Source organism: Talpa occidentalis, unplaced genomic scaffold (assembly GCF_014898055.3).
Source record: "Talpa occidentalis isolate TD23 unplaced genomic scaffold, MPIMG_talOcc4v2.1 talOcc4.3, whole genome shotgun sequence".
Lineage (NCBI taxonomy): Eukaryota > Metazoa > Chordata > Mammalia > Eulipotyphla > Talpidae > Talpa > Talpa occidentalis.
Window position 1 is genome coordinate 141,972,763 of NW_023603184.1, and position 23,073 is coordinate 141,995,835.

General features: G+C 36.8%; 1 protein-coding gene across 3 annotated transcripts in view; it reads right to left on the reverse strand.

Moving 5' to 3' along the window:
* CUL3 (cullin 3) overlaps positions 1-23,073 on the reverse strand; it is a 92,283-nt gene that overhangs the window by 68,527 nt on the left and 683 nt on the right. Inside the window, exons 1-2 of one of the 3 annotated variants that reach the window (XM_054700108.1) lie at positions 18,711-18,860; positions 3,506-3,703 (exon numbers count right to left, since the gene is read on the reverse strand). The exons of 1 other annotated variant lie outside the window; for it this stretch is intronic. In XM_054700108.1, the coding sequence (XP_054556083.1) occupies positions 3,506-3,703 (198 nt within the window). In that variant the 5' untranslated portion in view covers positions 18,711-18,860. Of the gene's footprint in view, positions 1-3,505; positions 3,704-18,710; positions 18,861-23,073 lie in introns of those variants that run through there. One more of the 3 variants, XM_037524143.2, reaches the window with a different exon arrangement.

Below are 23,073 nucleotides of genomic sequence, written 5' to 3' on the forward strand. Positions count from 1 at the left end.
ATTTTGTAATGACAGTTAATCTTACATATTGGTCCACTTTAAACAACTTACACATATGCTGAAATGCTCATAGTCACCACAGAGCTATTTCAGATAACTTTGATTTCTACCTATGTTTCAGCGTCCAAAAATCAGTCACTTAAAACACTGACCTCACACTCTCTCCTCACTTTTTGGATGAGTCAATTATTGACCACAGCACATAACTACAAATGTTTTTTTCTGCATCTGTGCCCATGCTGCAAAGCACTGCTTCAAAAAAAAAAAAAAAAAAAAAGACAAATCATACATTCAGGCCAACTCCTATAGAGCTATCTTTTTCCTTATTTGTCAACTCCGGAGTATACTCCCCAAGTCTCTTCATGTCATTTTCAGAAGGTTCATGCCTAATTATTAGATTCATAGTGATTTTGAACAAAAGAAATCTCAAAAATATTATTCCCAATGCCTTCATTTTAATTATAAATAAACCAAAATCTAGAATTTAAAGGACTATAGCTTTACAAACACTGAGTCAGTTTACTAGAAGACCTTCACTCACAATTACAGTATATTTATTACATTTTGATTTATACATCATGCCTCAAGAGCAGGTCTATACAAGTCAAGGACTCAGCTGGAAGGCTTACTGCCTGAATTCTGTTCCAGCTATGCCACTTAATAGCTACCTGCATCTAGGCAAATCACAATCCTCTGTGTCTAGGTTTCTTCACTTGTAAAACAGAGGTAACCATATTAACAGTCTAACTGGGTTGGAACCACTAAGTTAATACATATACAAGAAGTGGACTAGCACATGATAAATACTAAATAGGAATCAGGTGTGTGACCATTAGCATTCCCTACAGAACCTCTGGCAAATAAGAACACTCCCCACTTCTACCTTTACATCTTCTCCACTGTTCTCAATTCACACACCATATCCAAGAACTCAGTTGCTCATTGACCAGCTTTATCAAAACTCTCCCATTCTTTTTTTCTTTCTTTCAATGCCAAGTTCCTTAAATGTCTCCATCATTTCCCACATCTACTTATTCCTTTGCCCCTCAAGATTCCTCCCCCGAGGCTACATTTTTCAGTCTCTAAATTACAACACTTATTCTTCAATATATGCTGCCTAAATGCCAAATCTTGATCTCCAGTTTTGAGTTCCTGTCCAAGCTCTGCACTTGCAGTATCTCCAAACATATGACATTTCTACCTGAGCATCTAATTATCTCACATGTAAAATGACTTCTAAGTGTCTTCCAACTGTAAAAATGTCCAATAAAAAAATGCCATTTCTTCTACCCTTTCCAAATCTGCTTTCTACCGTAACTTCACAATGATTCTCCAAGTAACCAAATTCTATCTAGTCTTTCTTCAAAATTTCTATCATTCATTCACTTCACTGAAATTTTTCCAGGTCTTATGCTACTAGCAAAGCCCTCAGGTTACTACATTTATAGCATCCTCAGGTCAATCTTAACATATTGTCACATTATCACCCCTTTAATAACTTCCAATAAACTTAAATTTTAAGTCCCAATTCTTTATCTTGGCATTCAAGTTCTTCTCCAATTTGTTCCCAATCTTTGCGACTCTGTAATAATCCTCTTATTCCCATATACTATCATATACCGCAGTTAAATTCTACTTACCACCCTTGAAGCGCACCAGCCTATTCCTGTATAATCACATTGACATCTGCTCTCTTGCAATGCCTTCCGCATGTTCACTTACATACCAAAGTTTTCACAGCTCAGTTCAATTTGAACCCCTCCTATGAAATCTTATAGACCAGGGTAATCGCTCCCTCATTTGAATCCCGAAGTCATTTATTGCCTATGTACCTATACAACTCATTTGCCATTTCATTAAATAATGCCCACACAGGTACCTAAATGTAACATCTCAGAGAGTAAAAACAAACCTAGGAAGGGATAGTATCCTCTCCTTACATCCACTGTATTTTCCTAGAAAGTTCTGAGCAATAAGCATTAAACAAAAAATGTTGACTTCGTGAAAATCACAATCACCTTGTTTTAATGAGATACTAGCTTCCTGTTCATGTAATCCCACTTAAGAGAAGGGATATAGAAGGAATAAAAGTAGAAAGTGTATTCTGTAACCACCACAGTAATAATGATTCATGGAAGAATCATCAATGGACACAAAAACCATCACATGAAAGTTTCTTGGGGAACAAGATATTTATACAGTCTCAAAATATATCTGAACAGATTACTTATGAATTACAAAGGGAAAAAAGGTACCTTCACAGTGGAGAAATCTGGCGGACACCAAGTGATCAAAGTTAACACCACCAATAATGGGATAAACTGACATCATGTGCCTCCTGATGTGATGCACTGAGGACACAACATCACTTATGTATTATTCCTGCCAAAAATGCATAACCTGAAACTAGTCATGAGGAAACAATCAGACAAACCAAAAACTAAGGGACAATCTACAAAACATCTGACCAATTCTCTTCAAAAATGTCAGTGTGCTGAAAGACAAAGAAAGGCTAAGGAACTGACTGTGATCCTGGATTGGAACCTGGATCGGAAAACGAACTGCCATAAAGGACATCACTGCTACACGTGACAACTGGTAAATTTGAACATGGACTGTATAGTTAACAATATATTAAAGTCGAACTACCCAATTTTCAACATTGTTCTTTGGTTAAGAGAATTTCCTTATTCATAGGATAAACATATCAAACTATTTTAGGATAAACTTACTTTTTAATTGTTCAGTAATAATACCATTTATAGTAACAATACAAAGGTTGACAAAATGTTAACTGGTGGATCTAAGTGGTACACAAGAAATCACTGTACTATTAGTGTGACTTTTCCACTTTTCGATATAAAATTTAAAAACTAAATGCCCTAATACACTAAAACTTCGATAGGTTTTTATTTCTCTGTACTTCATATGTCATCTGACAATATTTAAGCAAGACATGCTTCCAATGGAAGGGTTTGCTCTATAAAATCATTTGTTCTAAAAACAAATACATCTTTCTTGGAACCAAAGAATCATTTCATAATGGTAAATTAGCCCACCACTGATTTATTTTTTAAAAAAAAACCACAACTATCAAAGCAAAACTCAGTTAAAATTTAATAAAGTCAACTTCAATTGGTGCAAAGTCTCAGACAATATTTTTTTAAACAATGTAGTTTATTATTTTCAAATATATAAAGAAAGCTAAAATGGGTTAAGCATTTTAAGGGAAAAAATTATCTTAGTAGATATGCTAACAAGCATTTGTAAATTACTAAAAATTTTCTTCCTTATCGTTATAGCACAAATCACGAACTTTTCATCTTCTCTCAATTAGCAACAATTATGATTTAAGTTCTGAGTGACGTTTTATAATACAGTCATTAATTGGAAATTATTTCTATAGGCTTCCTGGAGCCTTTAAAATAGTCTAGTCAAGTAAAATATGATATAAAGTATTTTCTAGATTCAATATAATTAGCAACAGTCCTTTAAAGTTGGATACCTTATTTATGAGATGTTCGGTAACAACTTCTCTTAGTCCAGTGTAGAGTTTTTCTCCATGTTTATGCAAAACCATTGTATATGCATTTCTATAGAGCTCCTCAAAACTAAGACCACTGTTATTCTTACGCTGGATTTCTTGAATTGCATTTTTCAGAAGGTCCCAAATGCTGTTTACATATTTTTCATCCATGGTCATCTGTAATATCCAAGAGAAAGAGACAAAAAAAAACAAAAAACCAATGGTTGAAAATCTTTCTGTATTTGTCTGTTCAGTAAATACTTTATTATGACTATGAATATATATCCGCATGACTTACAAAGATGTTAAACTGTTTTAAGAGAAACCAAGGGATACACCTTTATTTTTTTTTTTTCCAATTTTTTTTTTTTTTAATAGAGGCATGTTTTATTTATTTATTTATTTATTTGTTTGTTTGTTTATACATGCACTGGGTACAGTCAGAAGCGCGGGAGGGTGAGAGAATCCACCAGAGCCAGAGCGGGGAGCAGAGCAGGCAGAAGGACCGAAGTACACTGCTGAGGGGAGCAGCGGGCGGCAGGAGAGGTCTGCGCGCCATGTGGGACCCTCCTCTGGTGGCTGGGGAGCAGCCGGGGATCGAACCGGCGCCGCAGAGGCTGCGGGCAGCTTCGCAACCCAGCGCTCAACCGCTGCGCCACCGGGGAGGCCCAAGGGATACACCTTTAAAAGTTGAGTTGACAGAAGCAATTTTTTAAAAACCCTTTGAGACTTCCCCCTCTTTTTTTGATCTGCAGCAGTCTCCCACTTTAAATACAGTCAAGTCATGATCCCTGATGTTAACACTTGCTTTAGTCCAAGTATAAGACATATTTTTCTCTAAATTCATAGAATAAAAGCTCAGAGAAACATTAAAACTGAAAAGGTTCACTGATTGTTTTAAAAAAGGGGGGGGGGCAAGAATACTATTTTCCTCTCCTAAAGATTTATACAGTCCCTTAACAAATTAAAGAGAAGACTACAATTAAAAACAAAACAAAACAAACAAACAAAAAAAAAAGACAAAAGAGCACATTTTCTTTGTTTAGCATTCTATTTTCCTCTCTTTCCCCTTTCACAGCTTAAGACTCCCTGGTGTGTAACACCCCTGACTACATCCATAAATCACTACCCACGCTCCCCCGCCCCTCCCCCGCCCCCCCCCCCCCGCCAAAATACTTGACATTCTCAACTCCCATCCACCCATCTAGTTCTCCCCTGCATCCATGTAGCTAAAAGTTAATGAAGATTAACATAAACCCATATCTGATCCACCTCAGTTTAAATTCCTAACTACTAACCCTAAGTGGCCCCCAGTACAACCCCACAACCCTACTCTTCCAGTCCACAACTAACTCGACTCTTCTAGTTACACCCTCTCCTCTATCCCCACTCTAGGATAATGACTGGTTTCCTGTTTCATTGAGAAAATTAGAACTACCTGAAGAGACACTCCACAAAAACTCTGAATTTATCTATTTGATTGTACTCCAATATAACCTGTTAGTTCCTGTGCTCCAAGTGCCAGGTTCTTATACTCAAAATACAACAAAACCTATTTTTGACAAGCCAAACATAGGTTTCATGTAGGAGCTTAATAGATATACATAACTTCTGGGCCACTGCTGATCTACAAAATCATAATCTTCATTTTGAAAGAGAACCCCAAGTAGTACCTATACAGAATAAAGTTTAAAAAGTACAAATTTAGTTCCATTCCAACCCACCTATTCGCCAACCCCCTTTTAGCAATCTCCTTTCAAAATAATCAATTTTCCATCTTCAAAACAAAGCTTCACAACCCTATATATTCCTCCAGCACCACCTATTTCCCTTTTTCACTTACAGCAAAATCACAGGATGGAGAAAGGGAGATGTCCATGTTCCCTGTTCTCCAAGTCCTACTTCTCCTGTATCTAGAATCTACTTTTATAGTTTTCCTCCCTACAACTTCACTGAGACTACTCTGGAAAAGGTGACCAGTGACCTCCACATTACTAAATCTCATTGTCTAAGTCTCAGTCTCAGGTGACCTACTGCGCAGGCAACTAGAAATGCCAATCATTCACACTCCTTGAAACAAATTCTTAATTTGCCTGCCAAGCACTAGAACCTCTTGTTTTTTCATCCTATTCCATGGACTTCTATTTGCTAGTCTGCTTACCATTTCTTAATCACCACCACAACCTCCAAGCCTAAGGTTCAGTTCTATCTCTCCAAACTCAGTTTTTAGGTGTTGATTGCATCTATCTTCATGAGTTTTTTTTTTTTTAATTAAGATTTATTTACTCATACAAGAGCTGGGGTGTAGGCCAGAAGTGCAGGGGTGTGAGGATTCACCAGAGACAGAGAAGGGAACAGAACAGGCAGATCTATTGAAACACACTGCTAAGAGGAACAGCAGGCAAGACAGGAAAGGTCTGCTGGGTTAGCCCCCTGGTCAGGGATCAAACTCAAACCGCAGGGGCTGGTGAAAGCTTAATAGCACTGAGAATTTAACTCCTCCACCACCTGGGAGGCCCCCGATCTTCATGAGTTTAATTTATGTTTGGCCCTCTCCCCAAACACCAGTTATTTTGTTTAGCTGCCTACTCAATGTTTCTACTTGAATGCCTACTGGGCATTTCAAACTTACCTTATCTAAAAACAGAAATCCTATTCTTTCCCCCACGTCAGCTTTCCCTGATGTCTTTTCCAACACAGCAAATGTTGCTAAGGCTAAAAAGCTTGCAACCCTTGTTACTCTCCAACAGAAACACTTCTAATCCAGTACTAAATGTTGTCTCTACCTTCAAAATATATCCAGAATCTAATTCCTCACCTACTGCTCCCCTGCTACCAGCTAGTCCAAGCCACCAGTGTCTCAGATTATTGCAACTGCCTCCTCACTGATCTGTTTCTGCTCCTAGCATACTATCATACAACAGCCAAAGTGACCTTCTGAAAACCTATTTCAAAGCATGTTACCCACTTGCTCACAATCCAGAAGTGACTTCTCCTTTCTCTTGGAGTTGAACTCTTCACACCTCCCTAAACAGCTTATTCAAGCTGATAGCCTCCCTGCCTTCACCTGTCCTTCCTCCTTGCACTCTGATCCAGCCACACCAGTTAGAGTGCTGTGCCTTAGGATGTGAACACGCTCACTTTAGGGGTTTGTATTTGCTGCTTTCTCTTGTTTGAAATGCTTCTTCCCCAGATATCTGCATGACTCATTCACTTAACAACCTCAAAACTGTTCAACTTCCACTTCAAAATGAATCTGCAACTGTCCACTCGATTTAAAATAGCAGTCTTCTTGTTAGTGACCTCCAAACTCCAAGCACACATTCTTTATTCCTCTTCCTGGCTTCCCTCCTTCAAGTCAAATGTCAGCTCCATGAGGGCAAAGATTTTTTTCACTGAGGAATCTCTCAGCACTAAAACAGTGTCTGACATATAACAGGCACTTACACTTGCTGACTGAATGATTTTCTGCTAATCTCTGACTAAGGAGTCCTTCTTATGGCACGTAAGTATAGGTTCTGCATTCACAACCTGGGAGAACTACACTGCAACAATTACTCATCAGCACCACACACATACTTCTGAATAGAAATTACGGAGCTAATAGAATTCTCTTGCAAAGTGTAAAAAAGAAACCTTTGGAGCTGGTGGATACATTTACTAGCATAAACTGTGGTAATGGTTTCACAGGTGTCTATTTACCTGAACACTCATCAAGTTGCATACTTAAATTACGAAGTTGTTTTTATATGTAAATCACACCTCAATAGTGCTTTTTCTAAAAAAGAATTCTCTTCAAGTCATGTTTAGTGGATATGGATGTGAAAGAGGAAGGAGTGAAATCATTCAGTCACCTTGGCAATAGAATACCAACTCAACTCTACCAAGAGGATCCTTAACCAAATGACTCAAACTGAGTCTTATTATTCCAATCTCTTTCTGGAGAACTTAAAAATGAACTCTTCAAGAGAGCAACTTCTTTCTGTTTTGAATCCCAGGTCAATCAAAGGATTTTCTAAAATGGCCTTAAAAATTTATTCCTACTCACATCTAAATTGTTATTTGTGTCACATATTCTGACACAGGATGCTACCAATATAAAGTATGAGATGTACCTACTCGTAACTTTTCAAAAATAAAAGACATAAAATCACATGAAAAAGATGGCCTCAAAATATTCCATGCATGGGCAATATGGTTTTAGTTTGTTGACAGAAATGCACAGGTTATAAAAATGCAGACTAGTATCATGTTATCACTCCGTGATATTAAACAACGAACACATAAAGCAGAACATTCAGAAGAATTTCAAAGCAAGTAAAGTTAACATGAACTATAAACTGAAAAGGTATACTGGTAATAGTTGTACAAAACTTCAAAACTTGATCTTTTTCAGGTTCATAACATAATTTTCCATGAAACCCAGAAAACATACAAAAAAGCGCTTTATCCAGCATTTAATAATTTAATTTTCTATTAAGAATTAAAAAAATATAAACCAGGAAGACTCAAATATTGTACAACTGTTCTCAAGTTATGATAAAAGAATCATTTTCCACATACACAAATTAAGAGTTTTGTAATTCAAGATTGTATATTTCCTTCAGTTTTATGCCTTACAGATAAAGCAGAGATGGAGACAGAGGTCAACAATGGTGATTCTGGTAATTCGTCAGGCATAAGAATTTTCAAACAAATAAGAGAATCAATTCTGTTAGTAAATAACTTACCCAAAATTATAGAGCTGTCATAAACACTCATTATAACCCCAAATCTAGTTCAAACCATTAGACTCACCTCATATTCCACTGTGTTCATAATTCATAATATCAGTGTGATTCACTGATTAGTCTGGTAAACACAGCATGTCAGGTATACCAGCAGAGAACATAGGTTTTGCTTTCCAATGGACATGGATTTGTGTCATGGATTTGCTAAAAAGTCACAAGCACTGTGACCTTATTTCCCTCTAAGTCTTAATTTTCTCACTAGTAGAGTGGATTTAATAAGAGCTAACTATTTCCAAGAACCATCATAAAGATTAAATGAGAATGTCTGCAGAATGTAGCCTCACTCAGGGCTAACTCTCACACATTGACTAACAGATAGCCCATAATAGATTGTCTTGAACTCTCATCCATGGGCAACAGATGTCAGGAAGAAAGAGAGCTTTTCAGGCATAGTAAATAATTAGGTACAAGGTAAAAGAGAGTAAAAGTACTGTAAGAGCACAATTATGCTAAATGCAAATCAGTGTAAGGTAGTCTTTCAGAAACAGTATTCCTTCCTACTTCATGTCTCCTATTCGTCCAGTGCCATTCAAACTGTTTTAAACCCCAAAGCTGTCCTTTGTTTTTTTCACTCTACTCTGGGTCCCTGCCCATTTTCATTCATCATCATGGTTACATCTGCTACACACATCCTGGGTGCTAAAATTTATGAGATTCTAGTTTGGCAAGGGGTTCGGGAGCCTCTTAAAACTGTACACAACATTTTGCAAACAAATGTATGAATTTTCTGGATAATGGTTCTCTACCTGTTATGATTTTCCCAGAAGTTGGGTTCAGAGCTCAAAAAAATTAAATTACTAGCTTTTATGTTAACCATTCCCAAATATATACTGCTAGCCCAGATGTCCCCCCCTTCCCAAAGTCTAAAACTACTATATTCAATTTTCTGCTGGACATCTCTGACTAAATGAGCCAGACACAGATCATACCACATCCAAAATCCATGGTAAACTCACCCTATTAACCCATATCTTCCTCCTAAATTCGCTAATTCCTGAGGCAACACAAACCACCTAGCTACACAAGCCAGAAGTGTAAACCTCAATTTTTATTCTTTCCTCTGTCATCCCCTTCTCAAGGAATTATCAAGTGCTACTAACGTTAGGTACAAGATATTTTTCAAATGTTCCTCTTCTTTCAGCCTAAATATTAACATTGTAAAGCCTCCATCTAGCTTACTACAACAGCTTTTCAACAATAATGAACTCTAATAACCTTTTGGAATCTATCTTCCTCAAAATCACTGTTAAAATATACATATGAATATCACACCCCTGTTCAAAACCCGGTGCTATTAATGACAGGGGATGTACTTTAAAAGGCAAATATAATACTCTTCAAGGTCTAGTTCAGCATATCTACTTCTCTAACTTCATCTTTCCTCAATACCATGTATCTCCATTTATTACCTAACAGTATAACAATGGTTCTGCCTGTCCAATGCTGTATCTTCCCCCCAGGTCTCCTTTATGGCCTCCCCCCTTCTTTATCTGATTCTTTACACCACCTCTGATCACAGTTCAGCTCAGGTGTCACATGCACCAGCAATTCTTCCTTTACCTGTTCAAACAAAGTTAATGACTCCCGAGCTCTTCCCCAATAATACTTAGCTATATCTTTGACTACGCTCCCATAGCGCTGCATAATCTTATTTGTATGAATATTTTTCTTCCACTAGACTGACGAGACAATAAAAGGATTACGCATTTTCTTCAATTCCACTTAGAAGATCATAAACAAATGTCTGACGAATATTGTTTTACCTATCAAACCAATGTAATTTTAAAAAAATGAACATTTGAATTACTAAGCCCAATTATAGGAGAAGTATTTAATGTGCTTTTCTACAGTAAACGTAATCTATATTTTTCAAATAATGTACAATCAATAGACTTAAATTTCATATAACAAGTAGTATCTTCAGTTTTTCCCATTCACCTAAGCGAATGCCTCAAAAGGCTATTAATCAATTTTATTAATAAGCATCAACTAGAAAAGTGGGAAGTGGAATAGGCCCTTCAGGAGAGAATTTATAAACTACACCCTTTGCCTCAATTGAACAAGTCCCAAAGATATGTCAAAGAAATCAAGCTTCAAATGCAGGTAACTATAAAGAGGCTTTGGACTTGGCATCAAGTGAAATGTCAACAATAGTGACAAAATAATTATGCTATTGATGATCTTACCTATCCTTGATAGACAACACATTAACTGCCAATGAAAGAAGAACTAAAACACTGTTGATATGTAATTTTATCAATGTTAACCATAAAAGATCAGTCTATACTTCACCGAGTCTAAAAATTTAAAGGCCTTGACTTGATAAGAATAAGAATAGTTAACACTCTTAAAGTATTACAAATTATTCAAGCAGGACTTTAATCCCATTGCTGGAACTAAGGTACATAGGTTGTAGTAACTGCAAATACACTCACAAAGGACTTGGTAACAGTACTATTAACAAAACAAAAATAATTATGAAATAAAATGCACATTTTTTGTTTACTTTTAGGTGTATACAGTAACTTTCTCCAAGAAGCTCAAATCACCAAATGACCAGCAAGCAAAGTCAATTCATTCAGCAGGAAAAAGAAACAAAAGCTCTTTGTAAAAGCAAAGACATCAGTTTCTTAAAAGTTTTATTACGGTTTCCTGAAGACTTTTAACAACTAAGTCAAGACTTTAATTTTTTTAAACTGATCTTCACTCCCTCAACTCTCCCCTACCCAGGATTACAATTCCCTCATTAGTATCAATAACAAAAATGAGACTAAAGGTCTTTCTTAAAACTGGTTTCTCATCTACATTACTTTAAATACAAAATATAACATTCAAATGCCTCAATTTGAAAGGATGTCAGTCTATTACATACTTACACATCTTGAAGTTTCTGCAATTACTGAATTGGAGAGAACTAAAGCATGAACCAATTAAAACTAAAATGAAGAGAACTGTATTCTTCAAATCCACTATATACAAAAGAAGTCTTTAGTTCCCCGTGAATAATTTTCTACAAGAAACTTAGAACAGGGTGGGTGGGGGAAAGGATGAGAATCTGAAATTCCAGACAATTCAGAATGACATAGCCAGAAAAAATAAACAGGAAAAATGCTTGATCTTAATTTTGAGCTTCTGCTCCAAACAGCTGCTTTGGTGCAAATATCTGAGGCATGACCGTATTCTCGTTAGACACAACTAAGCCATACACTATGGAGGAAACGCCCTCCCAGAATATAAGCATCTCAGCATCTCTCTTCCTTTATATTACTGTATCTTTTATAACACATGACTGACACCCAGATGACATTCAAATAATGATATGAATGAAGTCTAGTTCAGAGTTAACGGCAGTGAACCTTATTTGATGACCAACACTACCCGACTTAAGACACCTGCAATAATCCCATTTACCCATCAATTAATCTTAAAGCCACCATCAAAAATATATACAATGATCCAAATTTTGAGGAAAACAACCAAATAGGACACATTTGACAAGTTATTTAACATTCCAAATTTCACTTTCCTCATCTGCTTATGGAGGGAAAAATGGGGGGGGGTAGGGGAAATGATGTACTGGGTGGCAATTTTGAAAGTTTAGGAACAGCACTTTTTCAGTAAATGTGTTTCTTTACTACACAGGAGAGACACAGACTTACTTAATAACCTAAACCTGAATCTAATGTTAAGATGCTTAAATGGTTTCTATTTGCTTATAGTGGAGACGAAAAATTACGCTGCTAAAAGTAATAAACTGATGTCAAGGGAGTTGAGAAAGTAAGATTACTAGTCAGAACAGCGTAGAAGGGACAGGGACAATTCTGTGAAATCACAAACTACAATTGATATACATTCAAATGGCCTCTAATGTCATTAAATTACAGAGAAATAACCTTGTAATGAGAAAGCTGTATGATCAACAGAAGGTTCAATTATAATCTGCATTTCAGTCAACACGAACAGGTTGTCCACAATCCAATTTGAAACAACTTTTTCGAAGACACAGGATAGTTTCCTGATTAGCCTAATAAAGGTAATTTTAGTACAACTGACTTAGAAGTACTAACAAGTACTATGTATTTGTGAATCACTTTTGCAGGTGTGAAAATATGTATAACATTTCATAGTATGATAACCACAACAAATAAGATGCAATCTTAAGTACTATCTGAGCCAGGAAGCTGGTCATTGTACTATTATTATGGGGACTCGTTTTGTTGACAGAAAAAGATAGTTATTACTGGGCACTGTGAAACACACTTTATCCTGAGAGTACAGTTTTCCTCTCAATTGGAACTCTTCAAACATTATAGAGATCCTCCCTATAAGAAAATTACTTACCAGATCTGTAAAAGCAACACTTTAAAATAACAGCAACAATGTATTTCCCAAACATGATTTATTGAAGGGCCATATGTATAAACCTGTTCTTTAAGATTCACACAGAAAATAAGAAAAAAAAATCATGAATTTGGGGAGGAAATGTAACCGTAGTAGTAACGCAAAAGAGGAAAACATGTAGGTGCATGTCTGAGTTCCTTAATTCTATCCTAAAATAAAGAATTGGCTTTAATCAAAAATAACACTTCCTCCTCTTAAGTCGCTAAAATTTTTTAAATGAGTAAACCCAGTTATTCCAAAAGAATGATAATTTGTAACAGCTCTACAAACTGTAAGACAGTAATATATTGGCTTACAGGGTCAGCTACAAATTAATCCAAAAGGAAAAAAAGTAAACCTTGTCTGAAGGAACAGACCTGCAAACATGCAATTATTACAAAAATCTGATACCAAGTCTGCGCAAAATTCTCTGAAACTACCAATTAAAAAATATTATGCAGGAACAAAGCTCAGCCCAATTCCCCACTATTTCATGCTAGGCTTTAACCATCGTCCCTGAAATATACATTTCTTATTGAAGAAAATCCTAAGACTTAAAAGAGAACTTTTGCAACATCACACAATGTTTTAGGCTATTGGAGAATATACTAACATTCACTCTCTAGATTTATTTGTATAAATACACTGCTTTACTAAAATATTTGGAGTTGAAATACGTCTAAGAGAACCCAAATTAAAATTGCTTTTTTACAAATGAGGAAACAGGCTAAATGGCTAATGTAAGATCATGCCATACAGTTAAAGTGCTGAAGAATCCTAAATTATTTTTCCATGCTATAATAAGTCAACCAAAATCTCTTGGGTGCTCAATATTAAGAAATCATTTTATAACTGAATATGGTAGTGTTAATACTTAGTTACTCAGACTAACTGCTTATTGCAGTATGGTCTAGAGAAAAAAGCTTTTAATCTGAAATCAAGTATCTAGTCATGGTTCTTCCATAAATTCAAGTCACGAGAGTACCTCTTATGTAAATCACCATCTCCAGTGTTCATGTCAAGATCTGAACAGGTTCTGTCTGACCTCCCCTTTAGTTTTTCAAAGCTATTAATAAAATACAAATACAAGCAGGAGCAACCTGCTTGTTCACTTTGCTGGGGATAGCATTCACCAAAACTACACTTCTTTCATGTCTCGTTTGCATGTACCATTAGGGGAAAAAAATTAAGTATCTGATCTTTGTGTTTCTAACTGCATTTTACTGTTTAACTTACTTCTTAGTATATTCTCAAAGAAAAAAAATTTAAATATTAAACTTCAAGAATTATTTTCTGAACATATACTTAAATTTATACTGTCTTAAAGTTAAAAAATGGGTACGGCTTCGTAATTTAAAAAGGCAAGTGTTATACCAACCAATGTCTTTCTTACAGGTTTTGCCTGACTAAACTGCTTTAAGTCAACACATATACACTAGGCCCCCACCAAGAATTGATATGCTTAACTTTTATTGGATACTACATACTTCAATCAACTCCAAGTTTTTGTAACTTTGACTCTGACAGATGCGTTTACCCTGAATGTGGTGAGGCGTAAGCTTGCAAAAGCTCCTTCCAAAACCCAGAATCTAATTTTGAATTCTTTTAGGAGTACTGCATTGTATCCATATAAGGGACCCTGGTTCTAACCCCAGCTAGTAATTTAAACACTAGCTTTAGAATTAATTTTAAAAAGTAAATATTCCAAAATCTAACAAATTCTTAACAGAATATAATCAGGCAGAGTGGTATAATGGAACGGACATGAATTTCTGAGTCAGACGCACCGGGGATCTGAATCCCAGATCTGCCCTTTCCTAGATGCGAGTAATACATACTATACATAGTTTATTAGGTAACACTACCTAAACTTAAGATTGTAGTGAAGATTTGAGATATAGTTCAAAGTACCTGAAAACAGGTACTATGAAATAATATGGTAGACATTCAACAAATTGTAACTGCTAATCTTAAACAGCAACTTCTCATACTATTAAATTGGAAATTGAATAAAAAGAATTTCTCATGATTACTTTCAAGAGGATAGGGCAAACAGAAGAGGCTAAGTGCTGCTTAGTTAAGAGCTGCTTTAGATAAGAATGACTTGCAATCAGCGTGTCAAAGCATTTCTCTCAGCAAGGACAGCTTGCTTTTATAGCAAAGTACCTCCAAAGAATCTAGTATTTTCTTAAAGTAGATGAAGATATCCCTTTCAAGTCTTTATTCAATGATCAGCAGTAACTTTTCTCATTTAAAAGCAAATGTGGATCCATTCCTTTCTCAATGATTACAATAAAAGAATGGAAATCAAATTAATAAGTTTTTTTTTTTAAGATTTATTTATTTAGGGGCTCCCCAGTGGCACAGCCCAGTTGTGAAGCTGTCCGCAGCCTCTGCAGTGCTGGTTCGATTCCTGGCCAGCCAGGGAGGTAACCACATGGCGCAGCAGACCTGTCCTGTCTCACCCGCTGCTCCCCTCATCAGTGCTTTCGGTCCGTCTGCCTCTTCTGCTCCCCGCTGCCTCTCGCGAATCCTCTCACTCTCCTGGGCCTCTGGCCTGTACCCCAGTTCTTGTGTAAATAAATAATTTTTTTTTTTTAAGATTTATTTTATTCATACAATAGGCTGCGGACAGCTTCACGGCACTGCGCCTAACCCGCTGTGTCACCAGGGAGGCCCAAGAAGTCTTAATTACATTCTCAACTTTATGAAACTGACTTTTAAAAAAATAAAGAAATGCTTTCTAGTGGCAAAAAGGTCTGGATCAGGAGTTAAGGCAACTGCAGAATCATTCTCAATTTCCCATTAACTGTATATACTTGGGTAAGTAGGTCTCTTTACCCATATTTTAAAAGGCTGACTTAATGATTGACTTTAAAGCAATCGTTAACAGAACTTTTAAAATGAAGTCTTCGCCTCCCCAGTGGCACACCGGTTGAGCGCTGGGTTGCGAAGCTGCCTGCAGCCTCTGCAGCGCTGGTTCAATCCCCAGCCGCTGGGCAAGGGTCCCACATGGCGCACAGACCTCTCCTGCAGCCCGCTGCTCCCCTCAGCAGTGGACTTCGGTTCTTCTGCCTGTTCTGCTCCCCACTCTGGCTCTGGTGAATTCTCTCACCCTCCTGCGCTTCTGACTGTACACAGTGCTTGTATGAATGAATGAATGAATCTTTAAAAAAAAATTAAAAATAAAATGAAGTCTTTTACACAAATGACAATATGCAACTGCTCTAAATGACCAGAAAGGGAGACTTTGAAGATACCTCCTCCATTCCTCTTAGGCCTCTTGGATCCTAGAGACCTGCCAGAGTTTGAAAATAACCATCCTACTTGAAAGGTATTATTGCTTTTAGTTGAAAATTCTGACTTTATTATCAGAAAAATTCTTCTGTCTCAGTGATATCACAGCTTATTAAAAAGCACTTCTTAAAAAAAAAAAAAAGCACTTTCTGACATTTCTTTTAATCCTCACAACTAATCTGTGAGAAAGACTGCTACAGTTCCCATTTTAAAGATGAGAAAACACAAGTCTATTAGTTCATTCAATGTTGTTGGATACTGTGGTGCTGCAGTGACAAAGAGCGAAACAAAGACTTGATGCCCTCTTTAAAGAAATGCATGTTCTCACGAAAGACAGGCTTCCTGGGCCCTAAGCAAAATAGTGTGGCAGTTGCCAAGATTGGTAAGGCAGGAAAAATATCTTCCTTGTCAAAAACCTAACGGAAGGAGTTGAAAATAAATAAAGACATAGGTTAAAGAACATGACTAAAAGGGAAGAAATAACATTAGTTTTAATAGTGAAGCAGTAGTTAAGCTTCTTGAAGAGGATAGCCAAGAAAATTCTCCGCAAAGAGCTTAAGGACAGTGGTGGGAAAATTCATGAAGGACAGGGACACACAAAAATTGCCTAAAGTTACTGAGAGTTCAGCTAAGTCAGAACACTGTCTTACAGTTTTTGCCCATAAGTGTACAACAGTCAAAAAAAAAAAAAGCAGATGGATGAAATGCTTTGAAGATTTTTTTTGCTATTTCCGGCCTGGTTCTGGGGTCCTGGTAAGAAAGAAGGGAACCATGACTTGGTAGAATGAAAGGGGGGAGGAGGTGTCTTCCTGAAACCCAAGAGCACATTAATGTGATGCGAAAACAAGCAAAAGGTGGGACAGAATAACAACAGCATGCATTTTATTTATAAGGTTTACTATGTGTGCTAGGTACTATTCTAAGAGCTTTAGTAGTAGTAACTCTATCCTTACAACAACCTAATGAAACAGATACTATTGTTTTCTCCTTTTGCTAGGGCAGAATATAATAATGGAGTGTTAAGAGTTTTTTAATGTGGTGAGACAAGCTCAAGGTGAAGATCACGCAATATAGAAGAAACCAAATCTGTCTGATCATCATTGGATACTGTGCTTAACCCCCAAAGCATTTTAAATTAATTACTGTCCACTTGCACTGGACACATTAAGATGTGAATTAGAGGGCCTCCCCAGTGGCACAGCAGTTGAGCACTGGGCTGCAAAACTGCCCACAGACTCTGCAGTGCCGGTTCAATTCCCAGCCTCCGGCGAGGGTCCCACATAGCACCCAGACCTCTCCTCGTGGGCCCGCTGCTCCCCTCAGCAGTGTATTTCGTCCGTCTGCCTGTTCTGTTCCCCACTCTGGCTCTGGTGAATTCTCTCACCGTCCTGCGCTTCTGACAGTACCCAGTGCTTGTATAAATAAATAAATCTAAAAAAAAAAAAAAAAAGGTGTGAACTAGAGATAAAGTCTGAGAAGAAGATATTGAAATCCTCAATGACTAAGAAAGCATATGTAAGAAGTTAGGAGATGGTTGTAGGAAGCCAGTTCAGGAGTGAAACAAAAATGGTGGGCAGAGGAGAAAAGAAAAGGGAAGAATTAAGAACAAGATATACTATTTTTAGATAAAACATTGAAGAAATATGAGAAGATATATACCAAATGTGTTTACTCTTTCAACACAGTTACCTGGAGAGATTGCATACTTACTTCAATGATTATTGGAACCAATCTTTTGAAGCTACCCCACCCCCACCCCCACCCCGGCCCCGTGGGCCAGAAACATTCTTTTAAAGTGTCCCAGTGGTACCAAACCTGTATTTGTTCTTGGAGTGGTTCACAAATTGCTTCTACAGGTTATGTAGAAACTGTACAAAAGTATGACAGCATCACTGAAATATTTATGTAGTATTCCAACATAATTTCTTGCAAAAATCTGTTTCAATTTTAGTACTTAAATTGCAGCATTATCATGGGTACACACTGGATAACAATAGCTAATTATGTGCTAATACTAATCTAATGCTTTTTATTTTTTTCTGTATTTTACAACACCCCTGTAAAGTAGACCCTAATAATATTTTCTTTTTATAAAAAAGAAAACCGAGTCTAGAAAAAGTTAAATTACTTGTTAAAGAAAATGAAGTTACAAAGAGTTAGAGCTGGCATTTAAATCCTGACAGTCCATTCTACACGCTTGACTGTTACACTCTAGGGCTCTTTATTTTTTGGTCATACTCTTAACATGTGTTGAATACTCTTACTGTAAAACTAAATGAAAATTCCTACAGACTATCCCTAGTTTTATTCTTAGCATAAGTTGAAGAAATGCAAATTAAAGCATTGAAGTATTTTTTTTCACCTATGAAATTAAAGATACGGTATGTTGGCTAAGTCACAGCTACACACTAGAAGTTAAATTGATACAACCTTCAGAGGTATAATTAACTCTTAAGAGCATTTACTTAAGAGCCAGACTGCCTGGGTTAGAACCCTAATTCTGTCACTGAGAAGGGTATCCCTGTTACAGTTCTGCCACGTGCAAGCATAGTGACCTTAAGCAAATTACTTCACCTGTCAAGGCTGCCTGTGTAAAACAGATGATAACAGTAGTATTCTATAGAGATGTGCAAATTAAATGAGCTTACACAAGCTAAGTAGAGAGAACAATGCCTGGCACATGACAAGCATTCAGTAAGTGTTAGCTATTATTTTACCTTTCTGGAGGTCAATTTGGCAATGTATCAAGTTTGGTTAGCCCAATAATTCCATAATCGTGAATGAACTCAAGTATGGGGTTGTCAGAGAAGTCATGACATATTTATGTACCCAAAGTCACAGTTGCAATTTATAAGAGAAAATGGATTCACTAGAATCAATCAAAATACCTGACAAGAGAGAGCAGTTAAGCAAATTAAGATATGACAGAGCATTATGTAGTCGTTAAAAAACATGTTTTCAACATATATGGATAGTGCGATTATTGTGTTTTAATAAGCATTATATAAAATGAAAGTACTGCAATTTTACTGTGCATTCATGTGCATGAAAGATGAAAAGGAAAACATCAAAACATTAGTATTGTTAATATCCAAATGACAGTTATAGGTGATTTTTATTTATTTGTAAATCTAGATATTCATTAAGTTATCATGAACATGCATCTTTTATAACTAGAAAAGTTATCAAAATATATTCATCCCTTCAACAGACTCTAAAGAATTTTAACATAAACTGATAAACACTAATTGTAATTCATATTTTATCTATTTGTTTTTACTAGTAACACCTTCACTTGTATGCCGATGTCGTAAGAACGATACTCAAAATTGCATTATTTAAAACTTACAAACTGTCCAGTAACTTTTATAAAATCCAACAAAACTGCTTAAGAACATCCAAATAATCTTGAATGAAAATAAAAGCAAAAAATTGTCTCCAAGCTTTCCCAATTGATAACATAAAAGAAGACATACACACTGCTCATTCTAGTCTTTATCTTCCTGAAATAAAGAAATGTTAACTGCTTAGCAACATAATGAATGATGTACAAATGAAACTTCCTCTATTTTGTTGGAATGAACTGACCTTATGACTAATGTATTATTTAAAAGGCCCAATTCTTGCATTATGTCAATACTACTAAAACCATTTCAAATTCAATACTGGTAGTGATTTTCCAGCCTCCTCTAAACTGCCATCTAGGAAGATAATGTAAAATAAATGCTGTATAGACAACTATATTATGCTTTCATTTTTCACCTTCTAAAGTCAGAGAGGTACTGACAGCTATATCACAGCTGGCTGTCCTAAAAGGATCAAACAGCAGGAATTAGTCTAAATGCAAGCAACAAACTTTAACAAATCTGTTGCACCTTAATCCAGTTTTTCTAAAGAAAACACTAGAGAATAAAAACAAACTTACAGTAAATGCCATATCCTGTGTGATTTGCATCTATCTGTATATATAGTCTAGGTTGTTCCAGGCAACATTTTCCCTGATAGAAACCTATTCTGAGGATCAAAGCCATGCAGTCCCCGCCCCTCCCCCCCAAACCTCATCAACATGGTAGCTAAGAAAAATAAAATCTGAAACATTAACTGGTGCCATTTGTTGTTACTCTGATGGTCTTAAGTACACCTACAAATGATCATAAAACTCAACCCTTTATAATGTCAGTCACTCTGTGGGTTCCATCTAACAATCTCCGTATCATTATTCACTGTCCACGCCATACAAGTGGAGCTCTGTGAAGCTCATATAGAATTATGGAATGAACATCACAACCAGAGAATCTTTCCTGTCATGATTTAGCCTGTATAAACTAATAACTGAAGTCACTTTCAGGCCACACTCTTAAGGACAATCACTTTCATGTTTCCTGAATTATGAAGGCTAGGCCAAGAAAGTTAAATCACAGGCGCCAGCAATTTCATTCAAGCCCAGGTCCTCCAATTACAACCAAGCTTTTTAAAGTCAGGAAAATACAGATGGGTAAAGAAGGTTTTTCAAAGAGAAGGACAAATGGTTCACCTGACAGCAAGAATCCTATGTAGAAGGGAAAACTCAGGAGTGACACACATGGCAACAAAAGCAAAGAGCAACAGGAATTTCTTGGGGTAGCATTATTTGGTCCAACACATCAGTTTCCAGGAGTTTTGCAACTATGGCCTCCTTCCTTAAAAAAGTTGTGTGAGGGCCTCCCGGGTGGCACAGCGGTTGAGCGCTGTGCTGTGAAGCTGGCTTCTGCATCACCGGTTTGATGCCCAGGCACCGCCTGGGGGTGAGGGTCCCACATGGCACGCAGACCTCTCCTGTGGCCCACTGCTCCCCTCAGCAGTGTACTTCATCAGTCTGCCTGCTCTGCTCCCTGCTCTGGCTCTGGTGAATTCTCTCACCCTCCTGCGCTTCTAACTGTACCCAGTGCTCGTATAAATAAATAAATAAATCTTTAAAAGGAAAAAAAAAAAAAAAGTTGTGTGGACCTTGTTACCGTGGGTACCAAAAAAGCCCCAACAAAACCCAATTAAAAACATTATCAACAAAAAGATGTGAAGGGACATGTACTTTGTGCACTGCAGAAAGCTTGTAAACTGGAATAAACTTGCTCCAGCAACGAAGTGTTGTTACAGAAATCTCCTTATTGCTTTCCATCTTTAATTAAAAGAATTTCTCTTGAAATCTTATGAAAAGTTTATTTAAAATACAAGCACTTCATTAAATTGTGATATGGCATAACTTTAACTCTTACCAACAATGATGCATATTTTAATGCTCAAAACACTAAAAACACCTGATTTTACTGCTGGACTATATCTGCAGTAGGCTTACACATCTGTGCAATACCCTGTGAGCTCACTGATTACTGCACTATGTCTGCACTTACTTACATATTAGTAAAAAGAAATAAAAGCTCACTTACCATTCTACTTTGCAATGAAAACAAAACATCCCCCAAACATAATTTTAGTACTGTGCACACCAATTTCATAAAACAGAATTTGAAATCATAGCACTTAAAGACCTTTGGCTAAACTATCTTAAATTCTCCTTAAATAATAGTAACTATATACCCAATGGTAATATAAAATACAGTAAGTGATAAGTACGTGCATATATGTATATACAAATACTTTTCCTTTATGGGATATTATGCATTTACTAGCTCTGACTAGTAATTCATGCAGACTTTAGTTACATGAAAGATTGCTAACTGGAAGAAAAGAAAAATTTTGAAGATCTACAAGTACTCAAATATTTGTTAGAGAATAAAACAGTGAATGAAATACCGTATCACCGAGGTTTATCTATAACCAAGGTTCAAGCAACGACGTACATGTTTGTTTTTTTAAAAAAGGTTCTCTTCAGTGAGAAAGGTTTATAAACGATATAACAATACTTACGAAATAATTAAAATCTTGACATTCTAAAAATTACCTGGTGGTAGCCACTGAATAGCAAATACTAGTCAAAAATAAACTTCATTAACGGAGTCTAGAAAAACTTAGAAGGCAACAGGTCACAAACTGAAAGGATCTGAATTAGCTAATAACCATATGCTACTGGGAAAAAGTTTCAGCTCTGTGTGTAAACCAAGTCTTCAGGTAAGGAATAATGGAGTCCCCTCCCAAGACTCCCTCCCAACAATACAAGACCGAAAAAGCAAGATCTTGGTCTTTCGGGTTGCATTAATGTATCTCAAGTCTCTAAAACAGTGCCTGGCACAGGGTACTCAATATTCACTCAATGAATGAAGAAATGGGAGAACAGGTAGGAGCAGGCAACCCTAAAGAGATCAGAAAGCTGATCAGAAATGCAAATCATAAAAGTACACAACTGGGTAATCCCTATTAATTAACATGAGAGTTTATGTCAAATTAAGCTATTGCACATTTGGATAATAAAATCTGATTAAACTCAAACATCAAGAATAACTTTCTAGAAAGCCTGTGCAAAACTATCTTGAATTCTGAAAAATTTTAAATTTTGGTAAAAATGGTCAGAAGTGACTTAATAATAACTAAAGTCACTCACAAGTCATCAGCCCAGCTGATCCCCCTACGGCCAGGGCACCAGGCAAGTGAATTTCCTGAGTGCTTTGTCAACAGTTCTCCCTTTCCTTGTCGTTTCTCACGTTTATTTCAAAAAAAAAAAAAAAAAAAAAGGGGGGGGGGGAACCTTCAGAAATTCAAAATCGCTTTAATTAGTATCCCTACACCTCTCCCGAGTAAACCCCACCTTTATCTACATAAAGCCCAAGTCTCTGAAAACTGATCGTGAGTATTTACGTTGCTACAATTCCAAAATCCACATCAGGTGCATTCGTGCCTATTAATATTTTAAGAATTCATAGAAGCCCTGCGCTCTCCGGGCCCCTTTCTTACTCAGCTGGAACAACTCTCTGAAGTCCTTCCTCCCTGCAAACCACCTCTCAGCAGCACCAGGCTCCGGGCGGGCCGAGCCCCCCCTTTCCGCCCTCACGGCGCTGTCTGGCTCCGAGAAGCCCAGCCCTCGCTCTCCTTTCACCGTCCCGAGCGCCCCGGCCCGCCGCCGGCTCGCCCACCTGGCCGTCTACCTGT